Consider the following 23,511-nt stretch of genomic DNA (forward strand, 5'->3'; position numbering starts at 1 on the left):
AGAAGGACCTAACTAAAGCCAAAGGATTTGTTCGGAAACGGAGGCTTGAATAATTTTTTTTGGTTTGCGTGAATGCAGTGCGTAATGGAAGGACAGTCAGTAGAAAAATAATGAGTAAATGTAGATCTCACAAAAGAGGTAGTCATCATTGATGGATTGAATTTATTTGTGTTCAGACAAGAAGAGAAAAAGCAAAAAAGTTATGTTTATCTTTTTTTACATTTAACCACTTTCATGTTTTTGGCCCAAGGTTCACTTTCAGAAGATAGATGGCATTAGATTGAACAGCGGTCAATGTTTGAAGATAGATGGCGCCAAGTCCTATAGCGGTCGATGTTTGAAAATTTCACGATAGATGACACGAGCTTCTGCAGCGGTCGACGTTTGAAACTGTTAAATCTGTTATGCAGTTGGGTCCCTAATTGTTGAAGTTGAAGTTGTTAAATCTGTTGGAATGGATCTAAACAAATTACAATTAAAAACCATTTCTTTTAAGTCGAGAATTATATCAAATTTCAAGACGTTCAGTGAGCAATCGTACTTAAAAAATATGCTGATACATAATATGGAGCTTAGTTGAAGATGTCTCAACAGAAAACATGAGTAAGGGAAAAGAACTCGGGAACCATGCTCGTGGGATTCGATCGTGCTAAAGTGTGTATTTTATTCAAGATTAAACTGGAACGGTTTTTAGTAAGGGTAAGCCCTACAGATATTTCCGCCTTCTGTATCTTAATTTTTGTGGCAACCCCGTCAGCTGTTTGCTTCTAGAAAAGTTAACTTGTTTATTTCCAATTTAAGGTGCTTGAAACTGACTTATGTCACAAAATTCTTAACTTAGAACGCCAGTTAATCTAGAGAATTGTCATAATTTCCTTTTAATATTTCAAGGGAAAATGAAGCTCACCCAACCAGACAGGCTGTGTGTGAGAAATCATGACTACCGAGGAATCTGTTGTTGACTACAATCTTTACCAGTGCCAGGAATCTATGTTATTGATGTAAGTGACTTTTGTGTTTAATTCAAGTTTTCAACATTTTCCCATCCATGTTCATAGCATTTCTTTGACCTGACATTCATTCAGTACTATATGCCACAGTGATATTTTATATTCTAAAGTGTAAATTGTAACCAAAAAGGCCTTTTACGTTACAGTCTGATGACTGTAAAGGTATTAGTCACTTATGATATACGTACTATAAATCCCACGCGCTTAAAGATAATAGATTTTGGGTGGTTTCAGAGTAACTTTCTGCTTCATAGAACCCGTTTGTATTAGTTCAAGTCGTGAGTCAACTGCAATGTATTTCCGATGTTTAGATTATAGGCATACGACTCATATCTAGATAACAGTTTGTCCTTGTAGAAATAAGCGTCATGTATAGAGGGTTCCCTCACCAACAGTTACCTATTCGATTGATACGGTCTCATTCGCTTACCTGGGCCAAATCGTAGTTTTTTTCCCCCTTTCAATCTTGCTACGTGATACTTTTGCGCAAATCACATTGTTCCCGTTCAATTTATGGCTATGAAGCCGTGTGGGCTATTCGTTTGTGCCAATACTAATTTAGTAGGTAAATAGTTTAAATGGACATTGTCTGTTTGTGCTGCCTGGCTTTCATGGCCATTTTGCGAGTAGGCCTACTATTTGAAGAAGAACATTCAGAATATCTGCATGTGTTTGAAGAGAGTGTTTGAACAAAGAATTAATTGGAACACTTTTATTTGCTAGACTTTCGGACACATGTGTCGATTTCCGTCCGTTCAACATGCGCAATTAATATTCGTGTGTATTTATATACATAGCTGTGAAGCCATGCTGGCTATTCAATTATGCCAATACTCATTTAGTAGGTAAATAGTTTAAATGGACGTTGTTTGTTTGTGCTGCCTAGCTTTCATGGCCATTTCGCGAGTACTATTATATGAACCCGAACATTCGGCGTATCTGTTGCGTAGGTTGAAAGAGACTGTTTAAATACAAAATTAATTGGGTCGCTTTTATTTGTTAGATTTTCATGGCCCATCTGTCGAATTATCGTCTGTGTGGAGGGGTATAAAAGCGCATCGGTAACACAAGCAAAATCATCAGCTACATCTCGTCGCTTCCTCTGTTCTCATCAGATTTTCAAAATGCGTTCGCAGTCAGCTCGTGGGTAAGTGATCTAATTCATTCTTTGTTTCGAAATTCTTGAATTGCTCTTTTTAAAAATGCCTCTGAACAAGAGAAATTGAAGCTACACTGTAAATATATTCCAACCAGATTTTTAGTCTTGGTCGTTTTTGGATGCGTGCTACCGAGCATCTTGGCGGCTCCGTCCAGTGCCGCAGCTGGTAACGAAGAAAATGAACTAAATCTTGACAAGGTAAGAAACGATCCGAATGAAACTCGGGAAAACCTGTTTACTTCAAAAATTTGGTTAAACTGCGTCAAAATCTTTGTCATTCATCTTGCAAATTTGACGGCGAATCAATTAATGGGTTTGAATTCAATTGACGGCTGGAAAGTTTAAAGGCTTTTTTACGTTTATACTATCCGTAGTACGAATGACGTTGATGATTCTTAAAATTTCGACAGGCGTACGGTAGCGATATTGTAAAGGTTGCAGCAGGAGTGTGTGACAAATTAGCCAACGGAGGAACCATTGATCAGGGTAAGAATTTAGCTCAACTCGTTAACAGAATCGGAATTTCCTAATTTTTATAATTATTCGTTGTAAAAGTCATGCTGGAAATAGCTAAAGAAGAGGGCATGGAGAAAATTGACATGAATAAAGTCCGTGAGATGATTGAGGTAGAAGAAAAAAATATTTTCGTTATTTAAAAACGATAACATTTATGTTTGCGTTTAATTTCAGAAATATGGGTGTTCGGCTGTTACAAAATGGTGCTTTTTATGCATTCACATTGGCTAATAATTTTCCTAATGCCGTTAAATTTGGAAAACAACTGTTTTGGGATTTCAAGACGGACACTACTAATCTACGACCATTATGTTTTCATTGATAATCAATAAAAAAAAATTGAATTGGCAAAATCAATACTGTGTTATGTAGACAATTAGTAGTTGTGCAAATTCATGGTTTACGTTGACAAGGGTTTCTTACCTACAAGATACAGTTGATGTTATACTGAAACTCATAAAAGTCTTTCAAACCAATCAAGTAGAGGTGTTTGGAAGAAACAAAAAAATTAGTTTTCGTACTTAATTGAAGTATAATGTCGTAGAAATCTAGGAAAGCTTCTGCAGAAGCCACTCTTCATGCTGTTCACCAATGTCGTTTGGTAATATCCACACATGTTTCCGGGAATCTCATTTAATTCAAGGATTAAGACACAGATTCACCTTAGGGATTACGATCATGATCTTGACCGGACTTCCTTGAAAACCTGATAATGAGTTTGAAGGGATACCAAGTTTGATTTAAATAGCACATCATTTTTCAGATAGTATCACACTCTTCTTTCAGTCTTCAGTTGAGAAACAATGGGTCAAAAACAGTCCTCCGCACTAGACGACAGAGGTTTTTTTTTAGAGAGGGGGGGAATTAAAAGTTCAACCGATGGCCTATTGGTGGATTCTTTCGTCGTGAAGTGCGGACTTGATGCGACTCGAAAGGGTTCAAGTTCGGCATGATTGTGCATTACAGTCGGCATATACGCGTTTATTTATTTTCTTAAAGAATGCCCTGACGTTAGCGTCACTTGGATGCGTAGCTTTTAAATTCTATTAGGTATCTCTCCGTAGAAATTCCTCTTGGCAAAATCTTGAGTCAGACGTACAGTGAAGGTCGCTAATACGTTCGTTGGATTGAGGGAGACGGGCCGGTTGGTTCTAATGAACGATAAAATTGAAAGATGAGTAGGCCTACGAGAGAAAATGCTACATGTTTTCAAGGCCGATTTAGTAATGACACAGCTAATTGGGGAATTGAATATTGAAACAAGGTATACTGGTTTAGCCACTGAAGGCTTAACACAAGACGTAAATTTAAAATATTTTTCAATTTTTGTTTTGTTAACGAATTGATGAATTGATTAGTCGACTCAAAGAAAATAACTAAACAGACAAAAGACATACAATTACGTTTGGGTTCTCATTATTTTTGGTGTCATTAAGAAGGACCTAACTAAAGCCAAAGGATTTGTTCGGAAACGGAGGCTTGAATAATTTTTTTTGGTTTGCGTGAATGCAGTGCGTAATGGAAGGACAGTCAGTAGAAAAATAATGAGTAAATGTAGATCTCACAAAAGAGGTAGTCATCATTGATGGATTGAATTTATTTGTGTTCAGACAAGAAGAGAAAAAGCAAAAAAGTTATGTTTATCTTTTTTTACATTTAACCACTTTCATGTTTTTGGCCCAAGGTTCACTTTCAGAAGATAGATGGCATTAGATTGAACAGCGGTCAATGTTTGAAGATAGATAGCGCCAAGTACTATAGCGGTCGATGTTTGAAAATTTCACGATAGATGACACGAGCTTCTGCAGCGGTCGACGTTTGAAACTGTTAAATCTGTTATGCAGTTGGGTCCCTAATTGTTGAAGTTGAAGTTGTTAAATCTGTTGGAATGGATCTAAACAAATTACAATTAAAAACCATTTCTTTTAAGTCGAGAATTATATCAAATTTCAAGACGTTCAGTGAGCAATCGTACTTAAAAAATATGCTGATACATAATATGGAGCTTAGTTGAAGATGTCTCAACAGAAAACATGAGTAAGGGAAAAGAACTCGGGAACCATGCTCGTGGGATTCGATCGTGCTAAAGTGTGTATTTTATTCAAGATTAAACTGGAACGGTTTTTAGTAAGGGTAAGCCCTACAGATATTTCCGCCTTCTGTATCTTAATTTTTGTGGCAACCCCGTCAGCTGTTTGCTTCTAGAAAAGTTAACTTGTTTATTTCCAATTTAAGGTGCTTGAAACTGACTTATGTCACAAAATTCTTAACTTAGAACGCCAGTTAATCTAGAGAATTGTCATAATTTCCTTTTAATATTTCAAGGGAAAATGAAGCTCACCCAACCAGACAGGCTGTGTGTGAGAAATCATGACTACCGAGGAATCTGTTGTTGACTACAATCTTTACCAGTGCCAGGAATCTATGTTATTGATGTAAGTGACTTTTGTGTTTAATTCAAGTTTTCAACATTTTCCCATCCATGTTCATAGCATTTCTTTGACCTGACATTCATTCAGTACTATATGCCACAGTGATATTTTATATTCTAAAGTGTAAATTGTAACCAAAAAGGCCTTTTACGTTACAGTCTGATGACTGTAAAGGTATTAGTCACTTATGATATACGTACTATAAATCCCACGCGCTTAAAGATAATAGATTTTGGGTGGTTTCAGAGTAACTTTCTGCTTCATAGAACCCGTTTGTATTAGTTCAAGTCGTGAGTCAACTGCAATGTATTTCCGATGTTTAGATTATAGGCATACGACTCATATCTAGATAACAGTTTGTCCTTGTAGAAATAAGCGTCATGTATAGAGGGTTCCCTCACCAACAGTTACCTATTCGATTGATACGGTCTCATTCGCTTACCTGGGCCAAATCGTAGTTTTTTTTCCCCCTTTCAATCTTGCTACGTGATACTTTTGCGCAAATCACATTGTTCCCGTTCAATTTCTGCATTATTGTAATCGATTAAAACCATGGAAAAAATTCTAGCTTCAGCCGACTTATTTGTGGGTCTTTTTGGCATTCAGCTTGCAGGTAATTTCTCGTTGTTACTAATCCCACTTACGACGTCAACTATATCTATGACCTTATTTATTCATGATGTGAATCAAGTATCGGCGTTGGCGATTTATTCTAATTGGGTTTTAAATTTTAAACGAAATTATTAGATTGAAATCGAGTTAAGTTGTGATGAGCATGGCTGTATTCGCTTCGTTGATTGGTTTCACGTTAATAGGATTGTATTCTTGGAGTATTGATGGCTACCAGGGTTTGATTGCAGACTGTGAATTGTATTCTAGCAATTCAACGGTGAACAATTCTACAATGGTCAACAATTCTACAGTAGAAAAAGTGTATCCCGACATTTTCAGTCCTCTCAAAATATGTGAGTGATTTTTTTACAATTTTGAGCGACCGAGAATTTCAATGAACATCTCTTGTGTGTTGAAAAACTCGGGGTGACAGGGCGTCGATTCTTTGATGATCGTTTGTGGTATTCTGGCTTTTATCATCAACGGGTTCATAGCTGCAACTGCTTCATCTATCACTTCCTAAAATTTACTTAAATCGATCATAAATCTGAAGTACTTGGATGTGTCTCTTGTTCAGTCCTATACAAGTGCATGAATGAAAACTGTACATAAATTGTAAAAAAGGCACAATTAAACATTTGGTTTGATTAACAAATTTCCGTTCCAATTTTTATCTTGTATAATTTTGCTAAGAGTTTGTATACGTTATCTCAGTCTAACGGTTCTAAATTGCGACATATTCCCTATGTTTTCAGAGACAGGGTCTGTGTTTAAAAATTCCTTTTATCTCTGTTTATGTTTATCATCAGACATACTGGGCATTACAATCGCTTGATAGTTTTTATAGCTCTCTGCAAAACTGATCAGGTTATATTAGCCGATATTAGCATACTAGCCTTAAGCAGCAATGGCCAGGTAGAATATTTGTAAACGATATTGTGAACAAATTGTGTCCATTCAACATGCACAATTAATATCCGTGTGTGTATACAAAGCTATGAAGCCGTGCGGGCTATTCGGTTGTGCCAATACTAATTTAGTAGGTAAATAGTTTAAATGGACATTGTCTGTTTGTGCTGCCTGGCTTTCATGGCCATTTTGCAATTACTATTTGAAGAAGAACATTCAGAATATCTGCATGTGTTTGAAGAGAGTGTTTGAACAAAGAATTAATTGTATCGCTTTTCTTTGCTAGATTTTCGGACACGTGTCGATTTTCGTCCGTTCAACATGCGCAATTAATATTCGTGTGTGTATACATACTCTCTAAGAAATATCTCGGGGTTTTTACCGAGAAATAACTCGGTAATCAACGTCCAGACTTTTTTGTCGGCATTTTTTTTACCGACAATTTAAATCGGGGTAAACAGTGGTAATCCGAATACTATTGTCGATTTACCTTTATTTTCCCAAAATTTGGGGGGTGTATGCACCCCCTTCATTCTCAAGGTCCAGACGTCTGGTTTCCCCCTTCTACCCCTACTACCTACTGTATTCTTGTATTTTCAAGGTCTGTCTGTCTAAATGTGTGCAGACGTCCTTCATCATCATGCAGTACTTCGTAATATCATAAACGGTTAAGACATTATTTTAATTGTTATTGAATAACATTAACTTAAAAATTTTTATTTTTAATAATTTTATTTAATGCCAACTATTTAAATTTTTGTCTATAGTTTAAAAAAATTAGTTATCTTCGACCTACTACTATTCGTTTAGCTCTGAGCTGGTGGTTTTTGCGGGATTCGAACCATAGCACCAAACGTCTTTTTCATAGAACTCTGATATTTTACCACTGTGCCACACTGACTGACATATGTGCATTATAGAATGCACTATATTGTGAGACATGTGTAGGGTGATAGAAAAATTTTCGGGAAAATTTTCATAGAATTGAAAATCTTATATGTTACGAATATAAATTAGACTTTTGGCCATTAACGCTCCATATAAATTGATTTTACGATTGTCAAATTGTCGAAAAAATAATTGCAAATTAACAACACCACTCATTCTCTTCATCTTGAGGGCAAAATGGAAAAAATGTGCCTCCCCGTTAAAAAATCCCTATTTGTTAGGATAACCAATTTGCCAAACCTAAGGGAAAACTAAATTTTTTTTTTTGTAATCCTTCATTCTTACATAAACAATACAAACAAAAATGTCCCTCACACCTAGGATAAAAATCAGTTAGGTAATTAGGCAAGGCCTCTGGCAATGCTTTTGTTTACTTTTCTTTGTTACGATCGCCAACCCGCCCTAATATGTTTGTCCTTCAATCGGAATACCGTGATTGATTATCGGAGATTTTTCTTAGCCTTTCAAAAATCATATTGTAGGGATTTTGGCGTAAAATCAGTGAAAAACCGACAAGTATATCGGTAAAAATGTACCGAAATGTAATCTCGGAATTTTTTCCCAACATATTTCTTAGAGAGTAGCTGTGAAGCCATGCTGGCTATTCAATTATGCCAATACTCATTTAGTAAGTAAATAGTTTAAATGGACATTGTTTGTTTGTGCTGCCTAGCTTTCATGGCCATTTCGCGAGTACTATTATATGAACCCGAACATTCGGCGTATCTGTTGCGTAGGTTGAAAGAGACTGTTTAAACAAAAAATTAATTGGATCGCTTTTATTTGCTAGATTTTCATGACCCATGTGGCGCATTATCTTCGATGTGGTTGGGTATAAAAGCGCATCGGTAACACAAGCAAAATCATCAGCTACATCTCGTCACTTCTCCTGTTCGCATCACATTTAAAAAATGCGTTCGCAATCAGCTTTTGGGTAAGTCTGCTAATTCATTTTTTGCTTCGAAATTCTTAAATTGCTCTTTTAAAAGTTGCGTCTGAACGAGATAAATTGAAGCTACAGTGTAAATGTATTCCAATCAGATTTTTACTCTTGGTCATTCTCGGATGCGTCCTACCGAGCACCTTGGCCGCTCCGTCGAGTGCCGCTGCCGGTCGTGAAGAACCTGATTTGTTTCTTAACAAGGTGAGAAATGATCCGAATGAAACTAAAGAAAACCTGTTGACTCTTGACTGCAGAAAAGTTGGTTAAAGTGCGTCAAAATGTTTGTCATTTGTCTTGAAAATTTGACGGTGAATTACTTAATTGGTTTTAATTTAATAACGGGTGTAGAGTTTAAAAGCTTTTTTACGATTATACTATCCGTAGTACGAATAACATTGATAATACCTCAAATTTCAACAGGCATACAGTAGCGATGTTGCAAGGGTAGCAACAAAAGTGTGTGACAAATTAGCCAACGGAGGAACCCTTGATAAGAGTAAGAATTGAGCTCTACTCGTTGACAGTATCTGAATTCAAAATTTTTATTATTATCCGTTATAAAAGTACTGCTGGAAATAGCCAAAGACAAGGACACGGAGAAAGTTGACTTGAATGAAGTCCGTCAGATGATTGAGGTAGTAGAAACAAAACATTTTCGTTATTTAAATACCATAACCTGTATGCTGGCGTTTAATTTCAGAAATATGGGTGTTCGGCAACGAAATGGTTGCAAAATTCATGCTTCCTCTGGGGGATCGGATGCTGGGGGCGTTAAATTTGTATAACAACTGGCTGCAAGCGGACACTGCTAATCGACGACCATTATGTTCTCATTGAAAATATAAATAAAATAAAATTGGCAAAATCAATACTGTGTCATGTAGACTATTATTAGTTCGGCAAATTAATGGTTTACGTTAACAAGTGTTTCTTACCTACACAATCCAGTTTAGGTTATACTGAAACTGCTAAAAGTCCCTTCAAATCACTCCAGTAAAGGTGTTGGGAAGAAACAAACAATAAGCTTTCGTACTTAATTGAAGTATAATGTCGTTGAAATCTAGGAAAGCTTCTGCAGAAGCCATTCTTCATGCTGTTCACCAATGTCGTTAGGTAATATCCACACATGTTTCCGGGAATCTCATTTAATTACACAGTTAATTGGAGAATTGAATATTGAAACAAGGTATACTGGTCAAGCCACTGAAGGCACAATGCAGGACGTAAATTTAAAATACTTTTCTCTCTTATTTAGTTAACGAATTGAACCATTAATCAATCGCCTCAAAGAGAACTAAAAGACAAAAGATATTTTATTTCGTTTCGGTTCCGATGACTTTTATAGTTTCATTAGAGACCTAACTAAAGCCAAAGGTTTTTGTTCTGAAACGAAGGCTTAAATAGTTCTTTTTGATTTGCATGAATGCAGTGCAAACGGAAGGAAAGTCAGTAGAAAAATAATCAGTAAATGGGTATTTTCACAAAAGAGGTAGTTGTCATAGATGGATTGAATTTATTCGTGCTCAGAAAAGAAAAAGCAACAGCAAAATCGGTGTTTCGGACATTCTACCATTTTCGTTTTTTGGGACGAGTTTCACTTCCAGTGGATAGATGGCACTGATTTCAATACCGGTCGATGATGAAGGATAGATGACACCAGCTCCTAGAGCGGTCGATTATTGAGAATGCTAAATCTGTGAAATGGAGTTAAGCCAAAAATCATCTAAGACAGTAAAACTAAACCATTTCCATTCAAGTCGAGGATTAGATCAAATTTAAAGGCGTTCCAGTGAACAATGGCACTTAAAAGGAATACTTATATGTAATAGAGAGCTTAGTTAAAGATGACTCAACACATGATTTGACTGATTTGACAGAAAGGAACTCGGGAACCATGCTTGTTTGATTCGATCGTGCTAAACCAACAATTTTATTTATGATAAAACTGGAATGGTTTTCAATATGGGTAAGCCCTACATATTTTTTCCTCTGTATTCTCATTTTGGTGGTAACCCATGAGCTGTTTGCTTCTAGATGAGTTAACTTACTTCTTCATTTTCAATTTAAAGTACTTGTGTCACACAATTCTTAACTAAGAATTCCAGTCAATCCAGAGAATCATTGCCTTTTCCTTTAAATTTTTTAGGTAAAAATGAAGCTCACCTATACAGCCTGTGTGTAAGGAATCATGACTACTGTGGATTCTGTTGTTGACTGCAATCTTCACCTGTTCCAGGAATCCATGTTCTTGATGTAAGTGACTTCATGTTTCATTCAAGTTTGCAACATTTTCTCATTCATGTTCATAAAATTTGCTGTGAATTTCAAAAATGATCTGACATAAATTTAGTACTATATGCCACAGCAATATTTTATGTTCTAGAATTTAAATTGTTACCAAGCTGGCCTTTTACTTTCCAATTCAAGCAGCGATGAATATTAAACTAAATTGCTTCTTTATTTTTGTCCTTTTCCATTTTGCTTGGGATTGCAATCAAAAGTCACAAACCACTGCTGTGGGAAGCATAAATGCACTAAAACATTATGAAGTCAATCTGCAAAAAGAGGAAAGATAATAATAGAGCATATGATTGTGTGGTTACCTGTGGTCAATTCTTGGGCATTTCTTCCCGGTGTCTATTTAGACATCATCAACGAGTCATAGCATTAATTCCACAGTCATTTAGCCCCGGAGTTTGAATATCAGACTGTATAAAGCGGATTAGTCACTGATGAGATACGTATTTTTAGCCCATACGCCTAAAGATTATAGATTTTGTTCTATTGGCTAGCAAAAAGTCGGTTCTATTCTCTTCTGTTTAATTGGAAAATCGTTTAGTCTGACTAAAATTTTAAAACTAAGTTATTAGATTGAAATCAAGTAAACTGTCATGACGGTATTCGCTTCGTTGATTGGTGTCACGTTAATAGGATTGTATTCTTGGAGTGTTGATGGCTACCAGCGTTTGTATTCTAACAATTCTACGGTGAACAATTCTACAGCAGAAGAAATCTAGCCCGAAATTTTCAGTCCTCTCAAAATATGTGAGTGATTTTTGAAAAAATTTGAATGATTGAATTTGAATGGTCATCTCTCGTGTGTTGAACGAAACTCAGGTGACAGAGCGGCCATCTTTGATGATCATTTGTGGCATTCTAGCTTTTATCTTTAACGGGATTATAGCTGCAACCGCTTCATATCTAATTTCTAAAATGTTTTATTTTTGTCGTTTTTAAATCTAAATAGTAGGATTTCTTTGCCATTCAATCCTATATAACTGCATGGATATGAACTGTACATAAATCGCATCAAAAGCATAATTAAACATAAGGTTTGATTTAAAAATTTCCGTTCCAGTTTTTTATCTTGAATAATTTTACCGAGAGTTTGTTTACGTTATTTCAGTCTAACGGTTGTAAATTCCGAAATATTCCCTACGTTTTCAGAGACAAGGTATGTGTTAAAAAATTCCTTTTATCTCTGATAATGTTTATCATCAGACATACTGGTCATTACAATTACTTGATAGTTTTTATAGCTCTCTGCAAAACTTTTCAGTTTTAATTCGCATACTACCCTTAAGCAACAATGGCCAGGCAGAATGTTTTTAAACGATATTTTGAACAAATCGTGTCCGTTTAACATGCGCAATTAATATTCGTGTGTGTGCTTAGCTATGAAGCCATGCTGACTATTCGGTTGTGCCAATACTCATTTCTTAGGTAAATAGTGTAAATGGACAATATCTGTTGGTACCGCCTGTCTCTCATGGTCATTTTGTGATTACTATTTGAACCCGAACATTCGGGATCTCTGCGTGTGTTTAAAAAGACTGTTTAAACAAAAATTAATTGAATCACTTTTATTTGCTATATTTTCATGACCCATGTGGCGCATTATCGTCGATGTGGTTGGGTATAAAAGCGCATCGGTAACACAAGCAAAATCATCAGCTACATCTCGTCACTTCTCCTGTTCGCATCACATTTAAAAAATGCGTTCGCAATCAGCTTTTGGGTAAGTCTGCTAATTCATTTTTTGCTTCGAAATTCTTGAATTGCTCTTTTAAAAGTTGCGTCTGAACGAGATAAATTGAAGCTACAGTGTAAATGTATTCCAATCAGATTTTTACTATTGGTCATTCTCGGATGCGTCCTACCGAGCACCTTGGCCGCTCCGTCGAGTGCCGCAACCGATCGTGGAGATGAAACTCACGACAACCTGTCAAGTGCAGTAAAGTTGGTTAAAGTACGTCGAAATCTTTGTCATTTATCTTGCAAATTTTGACGGCGAATTAATTTATTGTTTTGAACTCAATTAACTGCTGGAGAGTTAAAAAGCTTTTTTTACGTTTATACTATCCGTAGTACGAATAACGTTGATAATTCCTCAAATTTCAACAGGCATACAGTAGCGATGTTGTAAGGGTAGCAACAAAAGTGTGTGACAAATTAGCCAACGGAGGAACCCTTGATAAGAGTAAGAATTGAGCTCTACTCGTTGACAGTATCTGAATTCAAAATTTTTATTATTATCCGTTATAAAAGTACTGCTGGAAATAGCCAAAGACAAGGACACGGAGAACGTTGACTTGAATGAAGTCCGTCATATGATTGAGGTAGTAGAAACAAAACATTTTCGTTATTTAAAAACCATAACCTGTATGCTGGCGTTTAATTTCAGAAATATGGATGTTCGGCAACGAAATGGGCCTGCTGGGGGATCGGATGCTGGGGGCGTTAAATTTGTATAACAACTGGCTGCAAGCGGACACTGCTAATCGACGACCATTATGTTCTCATTGAAAATATAAATAAAATAAAATTGGCAAAATCAATACTGTGTCATGTAGACTATTATTAGTTCGGCAAATTAATGGTTTACGTTAACAAGTGTTTCTTACCTACACAATTCAGTTTAGGTTATACTGAAACTGCTAAAAGTCCCTTCAAATCAATCCAGTAAAGGTGTTGAGAAGAAACAAAAAAATAAGCTTTCGTACTTAATTGAAGTATAATATCGTTGAAATCTAGGAAAGCTTCTGCAGAAGCCACTCTTCATGCTGTTCACCAATGTCGTTAGGTAATATCCATACATGTTTCCGGGAATGTCATTCAATTCAAGGATTAAGACGCAGATTCCCCTTAGGGATTACGATTATGATCACGACCGGACTTCCTAGAAAATCTATTAATAGGTTGGAAGGGATACTAAGTTTGATTTAAATAGCACATCATTTTTCAGATTGAATCACACTCTTGTTCCAGCCATCAGTCGAGAAACAATGGGTCAAAAACAGTCTTCCTCACTAGCCGACTGTGAGATAGACATGATGAATAGAACTGATTTATCCTCCCATTTCACCAACACCATGAGGTATCTAAAAATGTTAATTGTCTTTATTATTGTGAATGTCAAGTAATTTTAAAAATCTCATTTTTTAGCAGGTCTTATCAGCCGGATGAATGTTTTCAGTGCGCTGCCAGATTGGAAGACAATAACTTGTTCGATTCGAACGCGGGAAAATCATCTGGAGACGATTCTGCTGTCCGATGTCGTCCATGTCGCGTCTGTCAGTCGACAAATATAATTTTTGTGAAATTCCGGGAGGTTACAACGTCATCTCCTCGTTCTTTTCGAGTTCACCCCACGGCCCATGCAGAATCTCAGCCTTTCAGTTTAGACGGTAATCACAATAACATGCTGCACCATCAACGAACCCAGCCCTCAAATGATGGGAGATCTTCTACCTTTGTTTAAATAACCCTTGACTTCTATTGTATACAGTTTGAAAGAAGAACTTTTAATTGCTTTTGTGCACCGTCTTTATTAACGTAAAATGTGATACATGCTAAAGTTCTTCATTTCGCCTTGTTTTCAACGATGGGAATGACGCACCTTAGATATAGGAAAATTTTTTTACTTGTAGAATAAAAACAATCTGCTTTTTTGCTAATAGACATCCATTTATTCATTAAACCTCTGCAATTACAAGGACAAAATTGAATTCCTAATCTTTTGTTAGCGGTTCTTTAAAAAGTTTTTCCCAAAACTAGTCCGTTCGTGGTGGTCGTATTTTGTCAGTGGGCTTAGAAGATCTAAAAGTCTTTCGTCATCATCGTTTGGATGAACTTCAACTGAGAAGCCAAATCATCTTGTTGAGGCTCGTCTTGTTGGGGCTCGTCTTGTTGAGGTTCGTCTTGTTGAGCTTCAGATCGTGAGGCAGATTCATCCATGGAAGCAACTTCAACCACACTATCATCAGCAGGTGTTTCGATCTCATCAGCAACTTGTTGATTGTCTTCTTGAACATCGGCAACTACTGACTTTGCGGTGGTTACAGCAACCGGAGACTCAACATCAGCTCGGCTAGCAACTGCTTTGGCTGCAGCTTTGGCTTTTCTTTGTTGAATCAACGAGCTGAGAAAACTGGACAGGAAATCGAAATTGGAGTTTTCGTTGCTATTTTGGTTGATGTTGGTGTTGCCTGTTGGTTTGCACTGGCTAGTCACAACGCAAACAGCCAAAACGAGAGCAGAGAGAACGACCTGTAGAAAATTTCAAAGGTAAAATATCATTTTCATTCCACATTATTAATTATTTAGGCCAGTTTGTATAAAAGCAAAAGCACTAGTAAATTTTAACTTACAAAAGTCTTCATGTTGATTCGTTGGAATGAAAGGAGAGCTGGTGCTTTGAGAAAGAAGCTGGGAAACTGTGATGACTTCTGGTGATTCTCTGTGTCTTTTTATATGTTGCTGACTTACAGGGAAAGTCCACCTTGGAATCCATTGAACATTCGTTGTTGCTTATCAAACATTCGTTGCTGTCCTTCAATTTTTTGATGCGATGAACTTTGTCCTGTTTAGGGGTTTTAATTAATTAATTCAGTTGGTTTTATTGTATCGTTCTTATTATTTAAAAGGGACCTTTATAGACTACTGATGAATTTAGACAAGCAAAACCCTGTTTAGAATCGATGGCAGGTTAATTGGGGAAGAAAACATATTTAGAGCAGTTAATCAAAGTAGGGAAATTGACTGAAGACATTTCAAGGAATAAGGTGAAATATTATCCTAACTTTAATCCAAGGTTAAGCCAAATGCAATTTCGTTTTCGCCATCCAGACATCAGCATCAGCGCTTCAGGGACGTATACTGGAACAGGTAATTGGAACTTTGGCCAATTAATTGGGTGAGCGAGTGTAGAAACTCGATTTGGATTAAAGGTAATGTGAACGAAGGAATCTCTTTGGTTGCTAAAACTTCTGTATTTTTTTTTACAAAGGAATAATTGAAACAGTTGTAGTATAAAAGCGTTCGACGATGCAGTGGAATTTCAGCAGATACATCTTCCTCATCTAGCAACCCACATCCCACAATTTAAGCGAACAACATGCATTTTACGGTAACTAGAAAATTGTTTAAAATTTAACTGCAATGTCCTAAAAAAATACCGAGTAATTTTGCATTAATTCTAAAGGCATCCGCAGCTATCATTGTACTAGTTTGCATGGCATCAGCCATCGATGCTAGTAAGCTACCAATCGCTAAAACGGTACCCCACCGATCGTTGATGAAACGTCCGTCGTCACAGACTAACGTCAACATCAACACGAACGAAAACGAAAATAACAATTTCCTCTTCAGCTCACTCATTTCTGAACTGCTTGCCAACGTAAACAGCCAAGGCTCAGACCAAGACCTGTGTGAGAGTGACGATGACGATGATTCTTGCTTCTGGAAAATGATTGGAGCTGATGTTCTGGCAAAATCAGCAAAGGCCGCGCAGGAAACCGAAGACGTTGCTGATGATGAAACTGACAAGCCAAGCCTTGAAAAAGTTGCTGATAATTCCAAAAGCCTTCGAACACGCCCTGTCTTTGGCCCCAGCAATTATAATTTCAACTCCAACAGCAACGGAAACTCCAACTTTGACTTTAGTTCCATTTTCTCATCTTTGCAGCAGTTCTTGAGGAACAAGAATAAGAAACTTGCCAAGGAGACCACCGTCAAGAAAGACTAAAACAATCTTGGCAATTACGATATGGACTTTGGCAATCGACAATCTCGACCAGCGACACAATTTTCTTGTTTTCTTGATTAGGAATATTGCAATGAATGGTAGTAGAGGAGTTTCAAATAAAACCAACAAATTATAGAATTATGCATGCCAGTTTTTCTTTCATAGATTTATATTGGTTTGATTAAAAGTTGAATCACGAGCTACACAGTGAGAACAGCTAGCTTAGATTCAGCCAAACTCTATGACTTTATTTTATAATTATTTTATTTCAGTCAAATGAAAAGAAAAAAAGCAAAGGCAGGAAAATGATGACCGAACTTTTAGCCAAAAATTAGAGTGTGAAATTGTGAATCTAATGAATTCGTTGGCTAAAAAAAAATATATATGTAGACTTATGTAATTATATCAGGCAACAATGGATAGAAGACCGCAATTTATACGTAGCTCATTGTGAGAGCCACCAGCCAAGAAAACGCTCCAAACAGGTGAGAGTGGAGAATGTGATTATGTGAAATCAAATAGCCACCTGAGCAAACAAATTCATTCTGATTACATTAGGATCAAGTTCCGTCGACTTGTGCTGTACAATACGTCCATATGTGTCACGATTATTGGCTTTATCCACATCTTATGCCAGACGTGATAAACTATTATGTGCGAAATTGAAAAGCTAATTAGATGGGTAGTGAGATGACCCAGAAAACTGTTTTAAATCCTTTTCATGTTAAACAACGCTAACGAGCTTTGCTTTTCAGAGTGCTCGTTCCATTACCCCTAGCACCTGCACCTGAAGGTCATACACAAGGTCACGAAATTAAAGGCGAGTACTTCAATGACAACGGTACGGAAACAGAAGATTCAACTACAACGAGACCGTCGTAGGTATAACATTTGAATCTGTAAACTGGTTTCGTTATGGTCGAGTATGTACCTTGATTATTCACGTGATTATTCACTAGAACGAACGTAAAAGGGTCATGAAAAAGTAACAGAGATGTGTCGGGGAAATGTCCGGATCAGCGTGTTAGTGGGTTCTGGAAAACCAAGGTAATTCCTAATATTGGTATCTGATGAATGTATAAAGGTGTTTAGTCATCCGTGAAATTGATCTATCGATGTCGTAAATAACTTTTTTTCTAGCAATAGGTGTATTCAGAGTAGTGATGGGCAGTGACCTAAGACGACAGTGAAAGCTGGCCCAAATAACTGGGAAATATTTGTTAATACTAATGTGTGTTTGAATCAGAAAAGCATCTAGTGTTTGGTCTTTTATTTTCCTGTTTATGTAGTCTGGACGCTAGGATTATAGCACGTATAGTCGATTATTAAAGAGAAATAATTTTCTGCTCTAGATCTCTCAGGTAACTTTTGACCTGCCATTGGAAATTGGTCTGACATAAGGGTGGTGTTTTACCAGCTATAAAAACATGCCTTGAGCCTTAAACGCCAGACTTTTCTGGAAATCCATCGCGATAATGTCGTTTACTACACTTGTCCTCTTTGGTCTCGTTTCGACAGTCCCAACTGCAAAGTCGCTGATAAAACCCATGACCGGCGTTCATTTGAAAGTATCAGCCTATTACGTAAGTTTATTGTTACTCCTACACTCTTTTGTTAGTGGCGAATAGAGGTTACATGTTGTTTTTTTACAGGAACCACCGATTTTTACATTTGTAAAGGACGTGCATAATTCGAGCATCATTCAATATGCTGGCCTTTACAAGGACATTATGGATTGGCTGTCAACTTCCTTAAATTTCACGTGAGTTTTACTCTTTTAAAGCATTTTTTTTTTCTCATTCCGCATGGATGACATCGATAAACATTAAAACGTTATTCTTATATTCTTAGCTATTCTTTTGTGGAAGTGCCAGCCAACGCCGTGAAAACACACGGATCTCTCGATTCCACTCTGATCGACTATTTAATCAGAAAGGTATGCACAACCTTGATAGAGTCGGACATGTAAAAATTTGCATCTTCCTACAGGAAGTTGACATGATCTCTCGTCTAATGACTCCCAGGGTCGATCTTCTTAACGTTATGGATTTCACCACTCCCGTTACAGTGACGCAATTTGCATTCACGCAACCATTTCCTAAACTCGAGGAAGATATCTTGGCGTCAGTGAAACCTTTCCAAACGATGGTAGATTCTAATCATTTTCATTGCTTTTTCTTTTAAATTGCATCTTGAATGAATGACGTATAACAGGTGTGGCTCTCAATCGGCATTTCTTTTATTGCCGTTGTTTTGGCAATGACGTTTGTCATCAGAAACGGATCGATAGACCATTACAAGAACAAAACAACGGCTGGAATTATTTTGGAATTGGCCTTGTATGGATTAGTTATTCTCCTAGGCCAAGGTAGGGTTTAATGAAGGACGATCAATTGGTAAGGTTTTTAATTGGAGGAAACAAAGAACAGGTGGACGTTTGCCATGCAATCGGCTCTCTTTGCGTTTGATTGCGGGATCTTGGTGCTTGATGGCCGTCGTTCTTAGTTACGGCTTCAGCGGGACATTAATTTCAAATATTACGGCTCCGAAATACGAACCGGTAATCAATACTTACGAGGATATGGCAAACAGCAAAACGATGCGCATCACCGTAGCCAGTGGAAGCCCATTCGCGGAGAATATGCTGGTATAAAAGCACCTTTGTGAAAATCAAATGTTTGATTTTTATTAATTGCTTCAATCGTTTAATAGAATGGCACTTCGGGAGTGATGGGCAAACTTGGTGATTCACTGAGACAAAATCCTGGAGATTTAATTCTGCGATTACCTCGTCAAATAGGAGACAATTTGCTTACGGGTTGTTGCGCTTACCTTGAGGTTAATTTTCTATTTCAACTATTTTACTAGTAACCACTGAGATTATTCTTGATGTTCCATTTTGAACGCAGTCTAAAACTATAGGCGACATCATCGTACGCACGGTCATGATGAAATCGGGTGGACAGTGTCTTTTGACCACCGGCAAACCCGTGGACTACTCTGAACTACTCAGTTTCGGCATAACTAAAAATTTCCGTTACCGCTCCATCATTGATCAACAGTTGCGCTTGTTACGGCATAACATGGCATTTCAAGAAGTTACCTCATTTTATTGAACAGGTTGCAGCTGATGCGTGAAAGCGGACTGTTTTCGTTCTTCAGGAAGAAATACGTCGTAGAGGCTGATAAATGCAACGCTCATCGAGTGTTGCAACCGAAGAAAAAGCCGTTGACTCTCTTCGATTTTGCAAGCGCCTTTTTCGTGCTGGGCATAGGAGGTATCCTTTCTCTCTTGGTATTCTTCAGCGAATGGATTTCAATTATTTGTCTGCATCGTCGTCGTCCTCTCGGTCGAGGTCAACATCCAGTTTTATTCCTCATGAATTAATGTAGAACAATCAGCCTGGCAATCGACCAGACATGAAGAATATTGGTGTTTTTCCCACTTTTATTCATCTTACGTCAGTCTAATGCAATATTCTAATCGTATATTATTTAATTCTAATGTTAGGCTAGCTTTTTCTTGAAAATGGCTGATGGTTTTATCATTAAAATTGATCCTGTCCGCTACAATATTAGTTGACCCATTCGACTGGAGAAGAATCAAACGGAATCTGAAAAATCCATGTCTCAACAAAGAAATTGATACGGTAAAGTGACCATTTGTATGCCTCAGTGATCGAATCAACGTATGTCCAACTGAGACGAATAGTAGCATTGCAGTATGAAAAATGCTGGCCAACGAAAAATTCACAATACGTAGACAATTGACGTAGGAGTGCGTAATGCCTCCCAGTTGTTCTACATAAATGCATCGATGCTTTCTTATGTTATCTGAAACTTGTATACTTGAGACCGTGAAAACAGCAAGATCGTCCGCATTAGTAGGAAAGCCATTCGTGAACAATGTTCTTCGTCACTGGATTTTTCTTTGGTGTTTTTCTCGTCATCGGAACTGCGGCCAGACAAATGACTGGGGTACATCTGAGAATTGCCGTCAATCACGTAAGTAAATTGAGTAAAGCTCTACTTAAAAACTAGTTTAACGGTGAACATGTTTAGGAACCCCCAATCTTCTCCATCATCCGGAATCCAGCTAACGAGAGCTCTGTCCGCTACTCCGGTTTCACCAAGGATGCCTTTGAAATTCTATCCAATCTCCTCGGTTTCACGTTAGTTTGATATGATTGTTATTTTTATAGTATTTTCTTTTTAAGGTATCGGTTAGATAATCGGATTATGTCTTTCCAGGTATTCTTTTGTGGAAGTTACCCCAACTATGGTAAAAAATAAAGGATCAATTGATGCCGCCATGATTCATCAACTATTAGGAAAGGTATTTAAAAGGTTTAAACAATTACAAAACCAATGAATAATTTCTTTTTAAATAAATAAAAGACCGCTGATATTGACGGACGACTCATTTCTCCAACTGCCGAACGTTTAGCGTACATGGATTTTACCCTGGCCATCTCTGTTTTGAATTTCGCCATCATCCAACCGATGCCCAACATTTATAATCGATTCATGGCTCCAATCAAACCCTTTCAATCAACGGTACACACTGCATCTATCAATCAAATGTTAGGCTCACATCAAATTACGTCATTTTTTTTCAGGTGTGGTACATGATTTTCGTTGCTTTCGGAGCCACCGTCATCTTTCTCAGCGTGATCATGAAATGTACCAGATCAAACAAACTTGTACCGATTCAAGTTAAATCGCGAGTGGTCTCCGAGACCGTTTGGTACACGTTTAGTGTCCTAGTGGCACAAGGTAATTGCCTTTTTTTTCTCACCTTATTCAAAAAGTGGAACGAGTTTTACTGCATAGGAGGCTATTTCCCGTCCAGTCGTTTATCTCTCCGTTTCATCGCCGGTTCTTGGTGTCTGGTGGCAGTCGTCTTAGTTTACGCCTACAATGGAACGCTGATTTCTCACGTATCGCTACCAAAGTACGAACCAATTGTTAATAACTGGGGAGATCTCGCAGCCAATAAGAATCTGCGCGTCACCGCTCAAAGAGGAAGCCTTTCAGCCAATATCATCTTGGTAATCTTTAAGAAAAAAAAGGCAAACCTTCGCGAAATCGAAATTTGCATAGTCTAAAAAAAATCGCGTGGTTATCCAGAACTCGAAAACAGGATCGTTGAAAACGTTGGGTGATTCATTGAGACGACATCCCGAAGATCTTTTGGTGTCGTTACCTGGCGAGCTCGACAGGATTTTGCATTCGGGTTGCTGTGCTTACGTTGCAGTAATCAAATTTATAATTGAAATACGAGTGTCGTATTATTTTCTTTTAATTACTGTGTATTGCTTTCAATTAGGTCAAGAGGCTAGGAGAACTCATTGTTCACGGAAGCATGATGGCTCATGGAGAATGCAAGTTGACTATCGGCAAAGAGCTTGATTATTCACAAGTTTGGACTTTTGGGGTCGCTAAAAATTTTCCTCACCTTTCCAGCATCAACATAGGGTAACTCTCATAAAGCAAATGAAAATGACGTTATTTCTAATAATGAAATGTTATAGGATACAGTGGATGCGCCAAAGTGGACTCCTCACTCGAATTGGGAAAACATATTTGAAACCAATTGACAAATGTCTGGGTAGTTCTGCTGCTCGACCCAAAAAAAGTCAATTGACTCTTAACGATTTGGCTGGCGCTTTTACCGTCATTTTCGGCCTGGGATGTCTTTTTTCAATTCTCGTATTTTTACTGGAGCTGTTGGTATTGTACCTCGTTACCAAGACTTCTCCTAGCCCGGTTGCGGAAATTACACAGTGAAAAATGTATTTCCAACGAAAAAAAAAGAAACCAGTATATGTTCCAAACGTAAACAAAAAATGACAAGATCTATAGATCTAATATCTCAAGAAGACACAGACGTGCTTAATTTACGCTATTACTCTACGCCATACTAATCAATTGTTGATGGGATATCCTAAAAATTCCATTTGAAAAGGAAGACAAACGAAATGATAAAAACATTCGGTCATTTTCAAAATTGCTTCTCTACCTTGTATTAAAATTGACTGAAATGCAAATACACATGAGAAAGAATAGCCAAACATGATCATTAAAGTTGTAGCGTAGGAAAACGATTGTTCTTTCCCTGTATACTGGTCTGGATAGGAAGAGCTCTTTGGAGTATATCGATGGATGACGCAGATTGTCATTTATTAATTGCATAGATAACGTTTTTTCTGCTTATTGTGACAGTGCAAGCGTATCATGGTAATATAAATTTGTAAAAAGGCTGCTGAATACTAGGCGTTGTACAGTAAGGACTTGTACAGTGAAACCTGTCTACATTTCCTATTAATTAATCAAGAAAACGTCATGAATTTATCTATCGCTATCGAATAAAAACAATAGAAGGTAACAAGTGTACACGTGTACGTCTTAACCAGGTTACATTGACAACAATTGAGCGATAAACGAATGAATTATCAAATTTTATTCTTTTTATATTATGAGTCAACTACAAGAATCCTTGGTTTTGGTAATGGCTTTTTACTAAGGCGTTGTCAAGGAAACACAATTACTTAGAAAGATCACAGATGGAAAATCATGGATGGTAAAAATGTCACAACAAATCAATGGAAGAAATAATTCAATGCATGTCACGAGATGATATCTTTTTAGAAAACTCCTACAAAACGATTGATTGTGAAATTTTTAAAAAATTCTGCAATCAAAGTAACGTCCATGTGTACGTAACACGAAATGAAATTACCTTGCAACTGCTGATTAAGAAGCGGTGAATTTCATCCTCGGGGTACCTTCGTACGCTGGAAAATTAAAAGAACAAAATACAGCTAAAATCTGATTTGTTGGGATCTTGCAAATAGTACGAATGGAAATGATGTCGCTATGACGAGCTGGTGCCCTCATTGTTACATGATTGTCGTCACGTAGGGATCACACGAAACGCCAGCATGCTAGTCGAT

The 23,511-nt window shown here is 37.2% G+C and overlaps 5 protein-coding genes and 3 long non-coding RNA genes across 29 annotated transcripts; 5 read left to right on the plus strand and 3 right to left on the minus strand.

The window, feature by feature from the left end:
* Positions 1-139: 139 nt before the first annotated feature.
* On the minus strand, positions 140-1,486 carry LOC123469463. Its single transcript, XR_006642724.1, has 2 exons — positions 1,441-1,486; positions 140-460 (listed from the first exon to the last, which is right to left on the minus strand). It is a non-coding gene; the product is annotated as an uncharacterized LOC123469463 (long non-coding RNA).
* Positions 922-13,367, plus strand: LOC116930053. Of its 12 annotated transcripts, none has more exons than XM_045168495.1 (7): positions 1,803-1,855; positions 2,014-2,157; positions 2,265-2,367; positions 2,580-2,655; positions 2,725-2,795; positions 9,230-9,304; positions 13,274-13,367. In XM_045168495.1, the coding sequence occupies exons 1-6, from the start codon at positions 1,818-1,820 to the stop codon at positions 9,302-9,304; spliced, it is 507 nt and encodes a 168-aa protein (XP_045024430.1). In that variant the 5' UTR covers positions 1,803-1,817; the 3' UTR covers positions 13,274-13,367. The 12 variants fall into 12 exon arrangements, with proteins under 12 accessions (XP_045024435.1, XP_045024430.1, XP_045024432.1 ...); XM_045168497.1 differs by lacking the exons at positions 2,580-2,655; positions 2,725-2,795 and adding exons at positions 8,950-9,025; positions 9,094-9,164; XM_045168500.1 differs by lacking the exons at positions 1,803-1,855; positions 2,265-2,367; positions 2,580-2,655; positions 2,725-2,795; positions 9,230-9,304 and adding exons at positions 922-1,001; positions 12,655-12,778; positions 12,934-13,009; positions 13,078-13,148 and having other exon boundaries at positions 13,214-13,367.
* On the minus strand, positions 4,259-5,606 carry LOC123469462. Its single transcript, XR_006642723.1, has 2 exons — positions 5,560-5,606; positions 4,259-4,579 (listed from the first exon to the last, which is right to left on the minus strand). It is a non-coding gene; the product is annotated as an uncharacterized LOC123469462 (long non-coding RNA).
* Positions 4,495-6,571, plus strand: LOC116933408. 3 transcript variants are annotated; one of them, XR_006642722.1, is made up of 3 exons: positions 4,554-4,818; positions 5,011-6,082; positions 6,163-6,571. It is a non-coding gene; the product is annotated as an uncharacterized LOC116933408 (long non-coding RNA). The 3 variants fall into 3 exon arrangements; XR_006642721.1 differs by having other exon boundaries at positions 5,011-5,730; positions 5,865-6,571; XR_006642720.1 differs by having other exon boundaries at positions 4,495-4,818; positions 5,011-6,571.
* Positions 13,368-14,483: 1,116 nt separating the features above from the next.
* Positions 14,484-15,706, minus strand: LOC116930054. Its single transcript, XM_045168508.1, has 2 exons — positions 15,180-15,706; positions 14,484-15,078 (listed from the first exon to the last, which is right to left on the minus strand). The coding sequence occupies exons 1-2, from the start codon at positions 15,189-15,191 to the stop codon at positions 14,629-14,631; spliced, it is 462 nt and encodes a 153-aa protein (XP_045024443.1). The 5' UTR covers positions 15,192-15,706; the 3' UTR covers positions 14,484-14,628.
* Positions 15,707-15,800: 94 nt separating this feature from the next.
* On the plus strand, positions 15,801-16,693 carry LOC116930052 (probable serine/threonine-protein kinase DDB_G0271402). The gene is made up of 2 exons (XM_032937399.2): positions 15,801-15,937; positions 16,013-16,693. Exons 1-2 carry the CDS (start codon positions 15,926-15,928, stop codon positions 16,553-16,555), a joined length of 555 nt encoding a protein of 184 aa, XP_032793290.2. The 5' UTR covers positions 15,801-15,925; the 3' UTR covers positions 16,556-16,693.
* Positions 16,694-16,962: 269 nt separating this feature from the next.
* Positions 16,963-20,125, plus strand: LOC116930049 (glutamate receptor ionotropic, delta-1). 9 transcript variants are annotated; one of them, XM_032937396.2, is made up of 14 exons: positions 16,963-17,040; positions 17,114-17,237; positions 17,311-17,437; positions 17,515-17,602; positions 17,908-17,916; positions 18,074-18,138; positions 18,208-18,317; positions 18,407-18,491; positions 18,545-18,703; positions 18,770-18,923; positions 18,985-19,202; positions 19,268-19,393; positions 19,465-19,616; positions 19,676-20,125. In XM_032937396.2, exons 6-14 carry the CDS (start codon positions 18,103-18,105, stop codon positions 19,941-19,943), a joined length of 1,308 nt encoding a protein of 435 aa, XP_032793287.2. In that variant the 5' UTR covers positions 16,963-17,040; positions 17,114-17,237; positions 17,311-17,437; positions 17,515-17,602; positions 17,908-17,916; positions 18,074-18,102; the 3' UTR covers positions 19,944-20,125. The 9 variants fall into 9 exon arrangements, with proteins under 9 accessions (XP_032793287.2, XP_045028390.1, XP_045028370.1 ...); XM_045172455.1 differs by having other exon boundaries at positions 16,964-17,040; positions 17,908-18,138; positions 19,676-19,833; positions 20,067-20,125; XM_045172435.1 differs by having other exon boundaries at positions 16,964-17,040; positions 17,908-18,138.
* Positions 20,126-20,273: 148 nt separating this feature from the next.
* Positions 20,274-22,629, plus strand: LOC116930050 (glutamate receptor ionotropic, delta-1). The gene is made up of 9 exons (XM_032937398.2): positions 20,274-20,560; positions 20,618-20,727; positions 20,807-20,891; positions 20,954-21,112; positions 21,175-21,331; positions 21,389-21,606; positions 21,686-21,811; positions 21,885-22,033; positions 22,090-22,629. The coding sequence occupies exons 1-9, from the start codon at positions 20,462-20,464 to the stop codon at positions 22,343-22,345; spliced, it is 1,359 nt and encodes a 452-aa protein (XP_032793289.2). The 5' UTR covers positions 20,274-20,461; the 3' UTR covers positions 22,346-22,629.
* Positions 22,630-23,511: the final 882 nt, after the last annotated feature.

The sequence above is a fragment of the Daphnia magna genome, linkage group LG1 (genome assembly GCF_020631705.1).
Source record: "Daphnia magna isolate NIES linkage group LG1, ASM2063170v1.1, whole genome shotgun sequence".
NCBI classification, from domain to species: Eukaryota; Metazoa; Arthropoda; class Branchiopoda; order Diplostraca; family Daphniidae; genus Daphnia; species Daphnia magna.

Bases quoted from the DNA above. Each gene is read 5' to 3' on its own strand.
- LOC116930053 (XM_045168500.1), top strand. From the start codon at position 937: ATGACTACCGAGGAATCTGTTGTTGACTACAATCTTTACCAGTGCCAG. The intron at 12,779-12,933 runs GTACGTCGAAAT...AAATTTCAACAG, and splicing joins GTGCAGTAAAGTTGGTTAAA to GCATACAGTAGCGATGTTGT. The intron at 13,149-13,213 runs GTAGTAGAAACA...GTTTAATTTCAG, and splicing joins AAGTCCGTCATATGATTGAG to AAATATGGATGTTCGGCAAC.
- LOC116930049 (XM_045172450.1), top strand. From the start codon at position 18,031: ATGTCGTTTACTACACTTGTCCTCTTTGGTCTCGTTTCGACAGTCCCA. The intron at 18,704-18,769 runs GTAGATTCTAAT...GACGTATAACAG, and splicing joins TGAAACCTTTCCAAACGATG to GTGTGGCTCTCAATCGGCAT. The intron at 19,617-19,675 runs GTTGCGCTTGTT...TTTATTGAACAG, and splicing joins CGCTCCATCATTGATCAACA to GTTGCAGCTGATGCGTGAAA.
- LOC116930050 (XM_032937398.2), top strand. From the start codon at position 20,462: ATGTTCTTCGTCACTGGATTTTTCTTTGGTGTTTTTCTCGTCATCGGA. The intron at 20,561-20,617 runs GTAAGTAAATTG...GAACATGTTTAG, and splicing joins TGAGAATTGCCGTCAATCAC to GAACCCCCAATCTTCTCCAT. The intron at 21,332-21,388 runs GTAATTGCCTTT...TTTACTGCATAG, and splicing joins TAGTGTCCTAGTGGCACAAG to GAGGCTATTTCCCGTCCAGT.